We start from the raw sequence: 13,447 nt of genomic DNA, 5'->3' as shown, positions 1-13,447 counted from the left end.
CCTTCTGTCCCACAAGATAGATACAATTCACAAGGCCAAGTGGATTTTCATGGGGAAACGTTATGGTAGGAAGTTTGAACACCTCCATGGCAGTAATTTCATATGCCTTCCCCAACAGCAAGCTGTTCATGGCTTTTTACCCAATCTCCTTTTTGTTGCCTGTGGATTTTGTAGACAAAAAAAAAAAAAAAGTCAGATGTAGCTTGAATCATCTTTAGTATGTAAATTTTTGCAATTCCTCCTAATAAGGCATGTGCCACCAGACTTCAGTGGGGCAGAAGCTGGGAGGAGCTGTGTTCATTTAGACTCTCTTTTCCATGGAAGGAGGGGTGGGAGCCAAGGACACGTGGGATGCAGGGGACCTGCATTTGGTGACATCCTCTGCCACAGATGTTTGTCTGCACCTCCAGCACTCCTTCAGAGGAGAATGGGCATGTTGGGTTTGCACCAAATGTGGGGTTTTTCTCTCTGCCTGGCCTGTGTGCTGGAGTTTCCCCTGTGCCTGGCTGCTGGCTGTCAGACCTCTGTACTCTTGCACGACTTGAGGGTGTCTCAGGTGACCCTAGACCTTGTTTTCCCCATTTTTTCTGTCCATGTCCTCACACTGCAGTGCCAGGAGCACTCCCATTTCAAAGCTTTCTTGCCCAATGTTTATATTGTGGGGTTTTGTGTATTTGGGTGGGGTTTTTTAGATACACTGTGCTTGCAGCTCTCGACAGTGGGGACTTGCTTAGGGGCACCCCAGTCCCCATTTCTGTGTGACAGACCAGGAACTGTCCTTCCTTTCCCTGCAAACCTGCAGGAGATGCTCCCAGCCTGATAGAGAACTTCAGAAACCAGTTCTAAAACCAGCCTTGTTAGCACTATGCCTTTAATTTTTTTTTTTTTAATGTTTCATGTTGGCCAAAGGAAATTCTTTTCTCATTGAAGACAGGAAAATAAGGTCATTGTATTATATCCTTTGGAGCATGTTTTTTGAGATGCCATTTACTTAAGTGGCAATTTTGATTTGGTTTTACTGTGGGTTTTGTTTCAGGATTTGTTTTCCCCTCTGAGACAGAGGGGTTTGTCTTCCTGTTTTGGATGGTGGGAAGCCTGGGCAGCTTTTCCTGTATGATGTGCTCTGTATATAAGTGATCTCGCCTGAAATAAACTCACTTCCAGTTACTTAGGGGGAATCTAATAGCTGCTGCTTTTCTGCAATTGCTCCAAGTGACAAAGAATGTCTTGGATATGAGCTTGTAAAATGGTTCTGTCGGTACAGGATGTTCAGTATTAAATTACTTTTATGGGATAATTTTCCTGTATTAATTGCTTGTACTTTATACCACAGACCAATTAAATTGCTGCTTTCCCAGGGCTTGCTCTGTTCATTTAACAATGTTAGAAAATATATGTGATCTCTTAAAATACATGTATTTAAGACTGTTTGGGTGTCTTTTAGGCACAACATAATGAACTTTGCATTCTCTCCACTTCCTCCAGGTGTCCTTGGTGGGTTTTTTGTTTTTGCTAGGGCTATACATCTCATCCCTGGCCTCCTGCATGGGAGGGCTGTATGGAGCACCCAGGATCCTGCAGTGCATCGCCCAGGAGAATGTGATCCCCATGCTCACCTTCCTTGGACGTGGGGTTAGTCATCCTTTCTCTGGGATTGCTGTCAAAATTCACCTGAAATTAAGGAGCCAAGATTTCTATGTGTGTGTAGAGTGAGATGGGAGAAGCATGAAATGTGAGGAGGGGAAGGCTCAGGATCTGGTATCCCATGCATAGGCAGAAAAGCCAGGAAATGGGTGGTTTTATGAAAAAACAATCATCCAACTGTGGTTCTTTCCCTGCCTGTCCCCTGTGTGCACTGCCTCTGCTCTGAGCTCTCCATGGGGTTTGGCCCTGTGCAGGAGCAGCCCTGGTTCAGCATCACAGCATCTCTCTGTCCCAGCTCTGCTCCCTGGCCCAGGGCTGTGTCCTGCCCTTCCTGGGCTGTCATGGTCCCTCCCTCCCTCTGACCCACTCCTTCAAGGTGTCCCCAGCAGGACAGGCACTTGTGATGTAACTTTGCCTGTGGGTTTTTTTGCAAGCACCTTATCTGTGCTGGTTCTGATCCTGGCCATGACCAAAGGAAGCTCCTCCCTCTCCCCTGCCCTCCTGTCCAAGCCTGAAGCTTTTGTCCCAGCACTTGGTGAAATTGATGGTGACTGTCTCTTTACCTTTTATCTGTTTTCTTTCTTGTTCTTCTTTCCTGTACATTTTCTTTGATCTGTTCCTGTCCTCTGTGGTAACCTCAGAGCTGAGTTGTGATGCTGTGGATTCAGTCTGTGTGCAGTGGAGAAGAGGACACTTCTCTGCAAGAAAAGGTGCCTTCAGGACACTATTAAATAAAAACAAAGAAGAGATTTGAAAGGTTAAGTCAGGGGTCTTCTAAGCTTTAGATATCATTGAAACAAAATGTTGCTTGGAGTATGACAAGAAGCTTTTCTCTTGCTTTGTGAATAGTCTTTATGGATGAGTCATTCTGCTGATATCAGTCACCAGGGACTCTGTAGTCTTGGGCTATACATCCATGCATGATTTTCCCTTTTTCTGAATAGGGAGAAAATAATTCAATCACTCTCAATAACCTGCAGTACCTAACTGTCTGTACAGAATGTCTGGAAAAGCCTTACAATGCTTTGCTCCTTCAGAGTGGCTCAAACACACAGAAAAATATTTGTCAGTATTGACATTTATGAACGTTTAAACATGTTTAAGTATTTTATAAGTATAATAATTTCCTCTCTGTTGTTTTATGTTTCTCAAAGCAGTTTTCTAAATGAAAAGTTAAAATAATAGCAAAAATAATAGTAATAATTGTAGGAAAATCAGGAGCAATATTGACTGCAAAAACATCCAGCTCCTGAAGGCAGTTTTCAGGTGATCCCAGGATAAGCTGTGTCTACCTGGCAACCCTTGTAAAATTCTCAGTGGTTTAGCAGAGTTGATTCCCTCTCTTTTCTGATAGTTTTCTGTCTTTCTGTCAAATTTCTGCTCTGAACTTCAGGCAGAGGGCCATGATGGGAAGGGCTCAAAAAGAGAAATCAAAGGCAGAACACTCTCCCCCCTTCCTTCTCTCTGCCACCTTGGGAGTTGTTTAGATTTGGTATATGGAGAATAAATAGATTTATTTTGTCCTTAGCAATCTTCTCCACATCAGTTCTTCCTTTTCATGGTTGAAGAAGGTGGTGTGGTCACCAGAACCCCAGCTGATGGGAAGGACACAAATATTTTCTGTGGAGTTAAATCCAAGCCAGATGCATCCTGAGATCATCCTATCTGTTCCCCATCTCAGTGCATCTTTCTGATACTGAAGATACTTTCTGAGATCTGTGTTCCTTTGTCCCTGAGACGTATTTCTGTTCATTCTGAAAAGATGTAATGGTCCAGAACTTTTCCCCTTTGCTATTAATGAATAAGAGTGGAGGAAACAGAAATAGTTTCCATTTGAGCTGTGTGTTTATTAAAGAAGTAAATGCAGTTAAGTGAAAACTTGAGGTATTTTGTAGGATGTCTTGTAAGATATTTTAAGCAAAGCCTTTACACAGCTTGTCAGGTGGCAAAATGGCAGGATGGTGCCTGGTCCAAGGAAGGGCATGTTAGACCTGGGACTAAAGTTCATGAGCCTAATGCTTGGGTATTTCCACTCCCAATTCTCTTTGTTTTGTGCCTCTTTCCTTCTCCTTCCCCTGACTTCACCCAGTCCCAAAGGACAGCAGCAGGCAGTGTTTCTGCTGGCTGCCTGCCCTCCTGACACAAGCCTGGCACTCTGGGGCTGCCTGGCACCCCAGCCTCCTCCTGCCCAGCCTCAGGGATGGGGAGAAGGAGCACTGGGATGGGGGAAGGAGCACTGGGATGGGGGAAGGAGCACTGGGATGGGTGCAAGGAGCACTGGGATGGGTGGAAGGAGCACTGGGATGGGTGGAAGGAGCACTGGGATGGGGGAAGGAGCACTGGGATGGGTGCAAGGAGCACTGGGATGGGGGGAAGGAGCACTGGGATGGTGGAAGGAGCACTGGGATGGGGGGAAGGAGCACTAGGATGGGTGCAAGGAGCACTGGGATGGGGGGAAGGAGCACTGGGATGGGGGGAAGGAGCACTGGGATGGTGGAAGCAGCACTGGGATGGGGGAAGGAGCACTGGGATGGGGGAAGGAGCACTGGGATGGGGGAAGGAGCACTGGGATGGGGGGAAGGAGCACTGGGATGGGTGGAAGGAGCACTGGGATGGGGGAAGGAGCACTGGGATGGGTGGAAGGAGCACTGGGATGGGTGGAAGGAGCACTGGGATGGGGGGAAGGAGCACTGGGATGGGGGGAAGGAGCACTGGGATGGGGGGAAGGAGCACTGGGATGGGGGAAGGAGCACTGGGATGGGTGGAAGGAGCACTGGGATGGGGGGAAGGAGCACTGGGATGGGGGGAAGCAGCACTGGGATGGTGGAAGGAGCACTGGGATGGGTGCAAGGAGCACTGGGATGGGGGAAGGAGCACTGGGATGAGGGAGCCTTCTGGGTAGGCAGTGATGCAGAGTCCTGTAGAATAATTAGAGATGAACAGTTAACTCTAATTAACACGTTTTATTGCCAGATTTCCCATAAGCCCCACAAATCTCTCTGAAGGTTTATTGCTGCTTTAATGACATTGTTTCACCATGGAGATATGAGTGAGAGTGGATGAATTTACCAAAGACAAAGCTTGAATAAGGCTCAGGGATAAAGTGGGAGCTCAAGAGCTTTTGGCTTCCAGTCAGTTCTTTAATTTATTAGGCCTGTGAGCCTCTGTTTGCACATTCATGCATGTATTTCATGACCAGGGGGTACTGCAGACAACCCAGATAACCACATACAGCAGCTGAGCAAGTGGGGAATCCTCATGGCAAGGTTCATGGTTATTAATTTAAATGTAATTTTGTTTTATTTATGAACTAGAAAGGCCCCAACAAGACTCCAGTGGCTGCAATTTGCTTAACAAGTCTCATCACCATGGCTTTTGTCTTCATTGGGCAAGTGAATGTTCTTGCTCCCATAGTCACCATCAACTTCATGCTGACATACATTGCTGTGGACTACTCCTATTTCTCACTATCCTTGAGCTACAACATTCAGCAGAAACCTGAAGAGACCCAGATGGGAGCTGCTAGACCTGCTCACTCTTCCCAGCCTTTAATTTTCAACAAGCCCCCCAGCCCTGCAGCAGATGGGGTCATTCAAAGCAGATCAAATGGCACCTTGCTGGAATTCAAAAGAGACATGGACCAGCTTTTTAAACCATTTTTTGGTGAGCCAAGTACTGGCAAAAGAGGAGGAGCTGAGAATTTAACCCGAAAGGACAACCAGACGAAGGCAAAGAAGCCAGCCAAGCAGACATTGCAGGACAGCTTTCTCCTGGATCTCCAGCACGATGCTCCCCTGGCTCAGTACAGCTGGGATGAGAGCACAGAGCCCCAGGAGAGGCAGCAGGACGTGGATGAGCAGGGTGGGCAGTGGGAGGCAGGGGGACCTGCTGGGGATGCCCAGCACACAGCCAGGATGAGGGAAGAGCTCTGCAGGGAAGTGATGATGCTCCCTGGCCCAAGGGGAGGAGGTGAGGGCTGTAGGAGATGGACATCTCCATGTTCAGAGGAAATTGTTTACAACCTTGGTCCTCCCAGTGCTTTCCTGAAGGCAGGCATGAAATGGGGCTGTCATTCAGTGATTCATGGCAATAATATCATTTATTCCAGGTGAGGGTAGAGTTCATTGCAGTACATCACAGGAGAAGCTCCAATGCAATTTCCTACAGAAGATTAATCACAGGAAAGCAGGCAGGACTAAATTTAGTGTTGGGTTGTTTATGATGCACTCATAATTCTTCACAGGCATGCTGAATGCTGAACATTAAAAAGGGTTTAGGTGTATCTTGGGATTTGCTTCATCCTGGTGTGGGGTAGGATGTGATTCTAAAACTCAGACTGTCAAAATCCAGTGGTCCCCACAACACAGGTGGAGTGTAACTCAAGTTGCAGAGGTGAAGATCTGAGTTTGCTCTGCTGGTGATGTGGGTATTTGATACAGCACACGTGCTTGGCATTTGTCATTCCCAGTGCTGTAGTGTTTCATCAGCATTAGTCAGTTAAGCTCCCTAAACCTCTCTGAGGGAGGAAAGTATTATTTTTCTTATTTCACAAATTGTGTAACTGAGTCAGAGATAGATAGATGCAGCCTTCAAATGGACTTAGTAGAAGAGCAGGAAACTTTTTGGGTTTTTTCTTGCACTTCTTTTCAGTTTTCATTTTAGAGGTTTTGATTTAACTCTGTTGTATCCAGCTGTCAGCTAGAATTTTTGCTTTGGTTCCTAAAATCTGGTAATATAAAGTAGAGGGAAAAAATCCCACATTATAGATCCTTTCTAATATTTTATTTTATTTTATTTTATTTAGAATCATCTATAAAGCAACAAAATCCAGAACTGGAAATACAGCAAATACCAGAATCCTTCTACTCCAGATTTTTCAATCACTGGATTTCCTTTGTTGGTGTAAGTAATTTTCTTTTATTTTGAGCAATGGTTTGGGATTTAAGAATACAGAAGGAAATTCATCACATACTGCAGTGTAAATATTCCAGTACCTTAAATTATGGCTTTTGATTCTCATATTCCAGGTCACCTGAACTAAATACTCAAGGTACAGTGCAGTTCAAATTCAGGGAAAGCCCAATGACATATTAAATTAAATAACAACAGGAAAGCCCACAAATAAACAAACAAGGTCCAACCCAACTCAAAAATACAAATTCAAAGTCTGGAGTCTTTGAACTTTAAAGATGCATGGCTGCATGGGAAAAAAAAAAATCAATATCTCTCTTTTTACTGTGTACCAGTCTTCTTTTTCTTGCTGTATAATGGACTGAGAGATCATCTTCAAAGCTGTGTTGCTTTTATTAATGGGCCAGTTTCTGCAAGCTTGGGGTGGGGTTTCATTAGTGCTGACTTCCTGATACCATCAGTCCAGCTAAGAAATTCCAGCTTTTGAGGGAGGAAAGAAGAGTATTCCTACAGCACGTTACTTCAAATAACTTTTAAATAGCTTCTGCCTCAAGCTGCTGAGAAGTTTAAGACACTTAAATTCATCTTGGGAAGATGGATTATTGGGCAGATGACAGGGAAAGGGTCAGATATGAATAATGAATGAGCCATATGGCTTTGCTGCATGGATGAGGATTTTGTAGCTGTGCATAAAACATAACAAACCCACTCAAACAACCCACCAAGCCCCGTTAGTTTAATCCTCAAATTCAAATTCACCCCTGCTGCCAGCAGCCAGCTCCTGGGGAGGGTCCCAGTGGGCTGCAGCAGGGTGGGCTGGGGTGGTGTCCCTTTTCAGGGTGACATCTCCAGGAGGCTGTGTCCTGGTGCCACCTCTGGGCTTTATCTGATGTGGCTCCCAAGTGCAGGTCATGGCAGAGCCACCAGCTCTCTGCCTTTGCAGAGGGATTTGCTTATGGAGGGGATGGATGTGCTCATTAAAGGAAATTTGGTTTGCTGTCCATAATCAGGCTTGGCAGGAGGTTGCAACAGAGCTGGGATGGGATTGACAGTGCAAAATAAAATCACAAGAGCAGAAACTGGATGCATTTACTCATCCTGACTCCTCTCCCCTCTGCCCTCTCTCTTTGAGCTGATTGAGTCAGTTTGGAGCATTTTAGCTCTTCTCTGTGTGCTGAACCTTGCTGTTCCAAACATCTCCCATGGAGATGCTACCTCTGCCCTGTTTGTATGCAACTTGAGCCAGACCTCCTCCTGAGCTGGTGAGCCTCTGGATATTTCTTTTGGAGAAGCCCAGGCAGAGACCCACGCTGCCTCTGGGGCTCAGGAAGCTCACTGGAGCCATCTCCATGCTGCTGAAGGTGACACTGTGAGCCTGTGCTGTCCCTTTGAACAGTGACACCAAAAGAGGCTCCCTGTGACATGGAGCCCTGGGCTTTGACTGTCAGCATGGTCTCACCTCCCAGACTCTGGGGTGACCCCAACCCTGTCTCTCCAACAGGCAATCGTGTCCCTCATCATAATGTTTGTCATTCAGTGGATCTACACCCTTGTCAGCCTGGGAGCAGCAGTTATTCTGTATTTCTATATTGGCCAAGTGAGCCCAGGACTCCCTCTTGGTGAGTTTTTTTTTTCCTGTATTATTAAAACTGCTTAAAAATCCATTAAGCTTTAATTTAACTTAATTAGGAATTGAGATTCTTGTGTTTAATATGCAGGTGACACAGTGAACGGTGACAATTTATTTCATTGCTAGTTTTAATACATTTTCTCTCAGAATCTTTAATTTTCTGTTAGATTCTAACTGTAACTAGCATTGGTTTGATAGTTTGAACATGGTGCTTGTTACTTTATTATATCATGCTTTAAAAGGCAAAACCAGATACTGAGATTTGATAGGGACGGCAGCTTGTAAATGTATCCCAGCAATGAGAAAAATCTGCTGTAAATAAGTTTTATTAAACCTAATCAGTCTAAACCCACCTGAGGGAAGTTTAGGGAAAATGGGAATTATGATGAGTGTCTCATCAAATCTCAGCATTTATAACTGTGGAACAAGAGAGCCTTTTGATTCCAGAGCTAAACACGTTGAATATGTTGGGAACATAATCTGGGAAAATACTTTTAGGCAGAGGGCATTAGAAAGATCTGTGCACATGATCAGCTTAAACGAGTTCAAAATTAAACAGTGAAGCACATTCAGCAAGCAGCTCATGGGAGCCCACAGGTCCTTGGCAAGGGGTTTGCAGTGCTGTGTCTCTGAAGGGACATGGTGTGGGCATCCTCACCTGCTCATGAGTAATCTATCCATCCATCCATCCATCCATCCATCCATCCATCCATCCATCCATCCATCCATCCTGTGTTCATATGCAATATGTGCAGAAATATCTACCTGGGTTTATTTAGTGTAAGATTATTAGACAGCAGTAAGTACATACTAGATTTCAGAAATGCAGATGATGAGAAAACAAAAACTAATCACCACTTTCCAAACTTTGCTCAATTGTTCTTTTTCTACTCTTGAGTGACTTCCTCTCTGTGTATGTGTAGGGGATATGTGAAAAAAACTGAGATTGTGGATGGTAGTTGCTAATTTTTATCTTTTGAAATATATAAGTTTTAACAAAGTTGTCTATGGTCCCCATATATTAAACAAAACACAAATAATGTTTTCAGGTGTTGAGTCTTTTTTGCCTTTGTATACTCACTGTATCATATCTCTGTAATCTACTTTTGGAATATTTGCCAAAAATTACTGCAATAAGAATTTCTCTGTCAGTGTGTAGAGACTTTTGGAAACTGATCTGAGAAATAGCAGCATGATTAGACATTTTTTTCTTGGTTTCTTTTGCACGTGCATTCTCATGCATACAGTAAAACAATGAATGCCATTGAAAATATTAGAAATGAATGCTCAAAATTCATGCTGATTTTTACTTGGCTGTGAGGGAATGTTATTTTGTGGTCAAAATTATGATCTGTGAGATTGTTCTTCAAAGGATCAAACAGCCCTTCTGTCTGGAAAGGCTGGGAGGCACTGGCCTGAGAGATGCTCTGGGTTAGGGGCTGGATGAAGACCTCAGGAGCAGAAATGCCCTGTGGTTGACACATCCCTTCTCTCTCCCCCTCTCCAGCAGCCTAAGCTGAACCCAGCAGGTGCTGACAGGGCTCACTTCTCCCTGTCCCTCCCCATAAACTTCTGCAGCCTTTGCTTCCAGCTCTGGCACTTCCCTGCCCCTGCAGGGACCCAGTGCAGGAAATTAACTCCACTGGGAAATCAGAAAAGAAATCAGTGTTGGAAATCAGAAATAAGCTAAGCCAGCTCTCTGTGGGGTCAGACAAGAGGGAATGGATGGTGAGACCACAGCCACACTGGCTGAGTTTGGCTGAGTGGCTCCTCCTTCCCCATCCCTGCAGTGGGAATGGTTTTTGCAGTCCAGGGAGTGAAAGATACTGTGGTGGTTGTTTGTGCTTTGCTCATGCCTTACTGGAATTTCACAAGCTGTTGGGCTGGGAATGAATAGCTCTTCTCCATAGGAAATTTGGGTTCATATCTGGACAGTTGTTTAAAAGCCACAGCATGTAGGAAGACTGCAGGAATGTTCTCACTATCGCAAAATCTTTGGGTACTGCAGGCTAATAACAAGTGTGCTGGTTTGAGATTTTATGCAAAAAATGCAGTGGTGTAATGCTATTATGAGAGAATTAGCAGCATACTGACTTCTCATGCCTTTTCTCCATAGGAGCAGCAGCAAATTTCAGTTTCTTTGGCTGGATTAAGTCGATTTTGATCCCTTCATGCAGGTTGGTACCAGTCACTTGGCAGTGACCAACATGCTGCTCGTTGTTCCCATGACCCACTAATGAGCATAGAGAGGGCTGGAAGAACTGACTTGCTTGTTACCTCAAGCAGTCTTTCTGCCCCTTCTTGCATGCTCAGGGTTATTCTTGCTTCATGGTGAAAAGGACTGTTTGCTCCCATTAGCTTGGTATATTTTTGGCTGTGGAGTCTCCTCCACATGCTTTTGGTAGCAGAGGTGGTTGGGGAGAGAAGCCATGGGTGAGGGATCTCTCTGAGGTCTTAGACATAATAGTACTTAATTTTTCCTTAATTTATCCCTTAATTTAAACCATTTAACAAAATATTCTTGTGGAATTATGATGCCTTTGCATCTTCTCAACAGCTAAAGGGTTGAACCTTGAGGAGTGGGGGAATCAGCCCAGGGTTTGTCATCAGAATTTGGTGATGGTCCTCCAGGTATAGCAAGCTTGAGAGTTCACTGCTCTGAGAGGCTCCACTCAGAGGGAGGTGCTGGTCTCAGCCCAGTGTGGGCCAGGAGAACTCAAAGGGTCTCACTCTGGACTGCTTCTCACAGTGTAGTAAGATAGCTGGCTTTGGTCATAGTAATTTTATCTTTTGGCTACCCCACCAACAAAATCCTTGGCTCTTTGGTCAGTGCAGTTGATGAGTAAGGACCTTGCCAAGGAAGGCTGAGGGGAGATCTGGTGAGTGCCCAAGGCAGAAACTGATCCTGTTGTTCTCCCCTCAAAGAGTGCAACCTCTGGGTCACCTCATCCTAGTGCCAGGGCTCCTGCTCCCCCTGGCACAGACACCTTGGGCTCTGCTTGGGAGATGGGTGGGTCATTTTGAAGCTCATCTATGTTGTGCTGGAAGAAATTTCATTGAAGTAATTTAGAGTTTTTTTCTAAGCCTTGTTTTCCTGAAATCCAGTCAAGATATTTTAATGAATTGGAGGAATAAGAATACATCCCATTAGACTGCAAGGGAGTTGGAGGCAGACAAGGGTTCTTGACACCTTTAAGACTCTTAGGTGCTTGATGAGCTCTTAGTCAGTGCTATATTTGTCTTACAGTTTTGATTTAAAATGCCAATAAGGTTTTTTTAAAATCAGCTTCTGGGATGAAGAGATTGCAGAAAAATCTCCTGTTTAATTTAAAAGGTTCAAAAATTATTGCAATTATATTATTGCACAGGAAACTGTAAAAAAGATATTTTTCTTTAGAAATGGTTTGTGCTCCTTCTTCTTTTGCTCAGTGTGGGAGGTGTTGACATAGTCAAAGAGGAAACCCATTTGTTATGAAAATGTATATTTTTGCATAGTGTTTATTTGGGGAGAGGAAGCACATTTTTGGTGTGCCTTCTAAGAAAAATGCTTTCAGGTTATCTGTGTGCCTCCAAAGGACACTGAGAGGGATTTAGAATAAAAATGCTTTCAGGTTACCTGTGTGCCTCCAAAGGACACTGAGAGGGATTTAGAATAAAAATGCTTTCAGGTTAGCTGTGTGCCTCCAAAGGACACTGAGAGGGATCTAGGCTCTTCTGGAATCGCCCTGCCTTGCAGCACAGCCGGGAGCAAGCTGGTGGTGGGTGACAACCAAGGGGTGACACAGGCACCTCTGCTTCTCTGTTTGCAGGAGGAGGCCAGGTCCCCAGGAGCAGATTGTGGTGACACCATCCTTTGCAAGAGTTGGGGTGGAGACCAGGCAGCTCAACGAGGAGAACGCAGACTTCGCCTGGCGCGACCGCTACCACCAGTCCTCGCTCCTCAGCAGGGAGGAATTCGGGAGCCAGTTCCAGTGAAGGACACACACGCACATCAAAACATCAATCCCTCACTTCAAAAAGCATTTTGAAGTGCTAATGGCTGCCACGGGTGCCTTTTGATATACTTGAATATATGCACAAAGGATGTGAATAGCTATTTATGTGTTTGAGGGTTGTTTGTTTAAGCAAACTACGACGTTGCTGGGCTTCAAACCTTGCCCAAACTGAGGGGAAAAATTGGAAATGAAAGGGCCAGTCCAGGGAAGTGATGAGTTACTGAAGACAGTACAATCCTTTTAAAGAATTCAATTAAAGGCCCTATTGAGTTCTAAAAATGGTTGCTGCCCTAAAAGCTTACACCAGCCCATTTCAGATGTCCTCTGGGTGGCTGGGGATGCTCTGCCTGGGAGCAGTGATGCTGACAGCAGGAGCTGAGCCCCACTCCCAGCTGGGCCACAATGGATGCGACCTTCCAGGTCAATTCACTTCTCCTCTAGGCATGAATTTCCCTGCTTGTAATACAGTAATTTTCTACCTCAGCATTTCAATTATCAAGGTCTTAGAAAGTGTTTTAAGGCATTAGACAATAGGCCAGAATCAGTGGCAAGTATGAGAAGATTATGAAGTATATTCACAACTGAAATCGCACATTTAAATGCAGTAATGCAGGGTAATGACCTCTTCTGTAAAACTGTGAAATTATGGAAGCTGTTCTTAGTTATTTCCCACACCCTCCCTTTCTGATGTGAGAGCTGATACCTGATGAAATAGCTGGGACACTTAGAGCATCTCCTGGCTGAAGGGACAGATGGTTCAGAATTGCTTCAGCAAAGTCTGTTCAGCCCCAGCACCACACATCAGTTCTGACATTATGAGGAGAGGGAAATCACTGCCTTTCACTTTGTTTCATCTCTGATAATTTCAGCCTTTAGATTATTTATTTCTCCTCTGTGCAATAAAAGCCTGAAACACCAGGAACTCCTCTCCATCCTTTCATTGACACTCAATGTCCTCGAGCACCATTCCCTTGCCAGTGCTAAGTGCCCTGGTGTTACTGGGTGGGCTCCACCCCATGGTCTGGCCAGCTGCAGCTTTGGCTCTTTCAGTTTTTCACAGAGGGAGGCACAGGAGGCTTTGTGCTGACATGGAGAAAAGAGCCACCTTGGCACACTGCAGAAAGTGCATGCATTTTTCAAGGTTGCAGGTCTTTGACTAAGTGCTTTTAACTTTAATTATCTCCATAGAGGCAAGAGGGAAGTTGTGTTGTGTGACCAGCTCTGAGCCATCTCAAATCAGTCATTCAATGTTGGAAACACCTTTCCA

At 44.9% G+C, this 13,447-nt stretch overlaps 1 protein-coding gene across 4 annotated transcripts in view; it reads left to right on the top strand.

Moving 5' to 3' along the window:
• SLC12A8 (solute carrier family 12 member 8) overlaps window positions 1-13,102 on the top strand; it is a 48,015-nt gene extending 34,913 nt beyond the window's left edge. For 2 of the 4 annotated variants that reach the window (XM_056496524.1, XM_056496526.1), the window contains 6 exons: window positions 1,486-1,632; window positions 4,959-5,613; window positions 6,449-6,546; window positions 8,057-8,174; window positions 10,302-10,362; window positions 11,995-13,102. In XM_056496524.1, the coding sequence (XP_056352499.1) occupies window positions 1,486-1,632; window positions 4,959-5,613; window positions 6,449-6,546; window positions 8,057-8,174; window positions 10,302-10,362; window positions 11,995-12,160 (1,245 nt within the window). In that variant the 3' untranslated portion in view covers window positions 12,161-13,102. The remainder of the gene's footprint in view (window positions 1-1,485; window positions 1,633-4,958; window positions 5,614-6,448; window positions 6,547-8,056; window positions 8,175-10,301; window positions 10,363-11,994) is intronic. The other 2 variants (XM_056496525.1, XM_056496527.1) reach the window with 2 other exon arrangements.
• Window positions 13,103-13,447: the final 345 nt, after the last annotated feature.

Source organism: Oenanthe melanoleuca, chromosome 7 (assembly GCF_029582105.1).
Source record: "Oenanthe melanoleuca isolate GR-GAL-2019-014 chromosome 7, OMel1.0, whole genome shotgun sequence".
Lineage (NCBI taxonomy): Eukaryota > Metazoa > Chordata > Aves > Passeriformes > Muscicapidae > Oenanthe > Oenanthe melanoleuca.
This window is presented reverse-complemented; position numbering and strand designations above follow the sequence as displayed.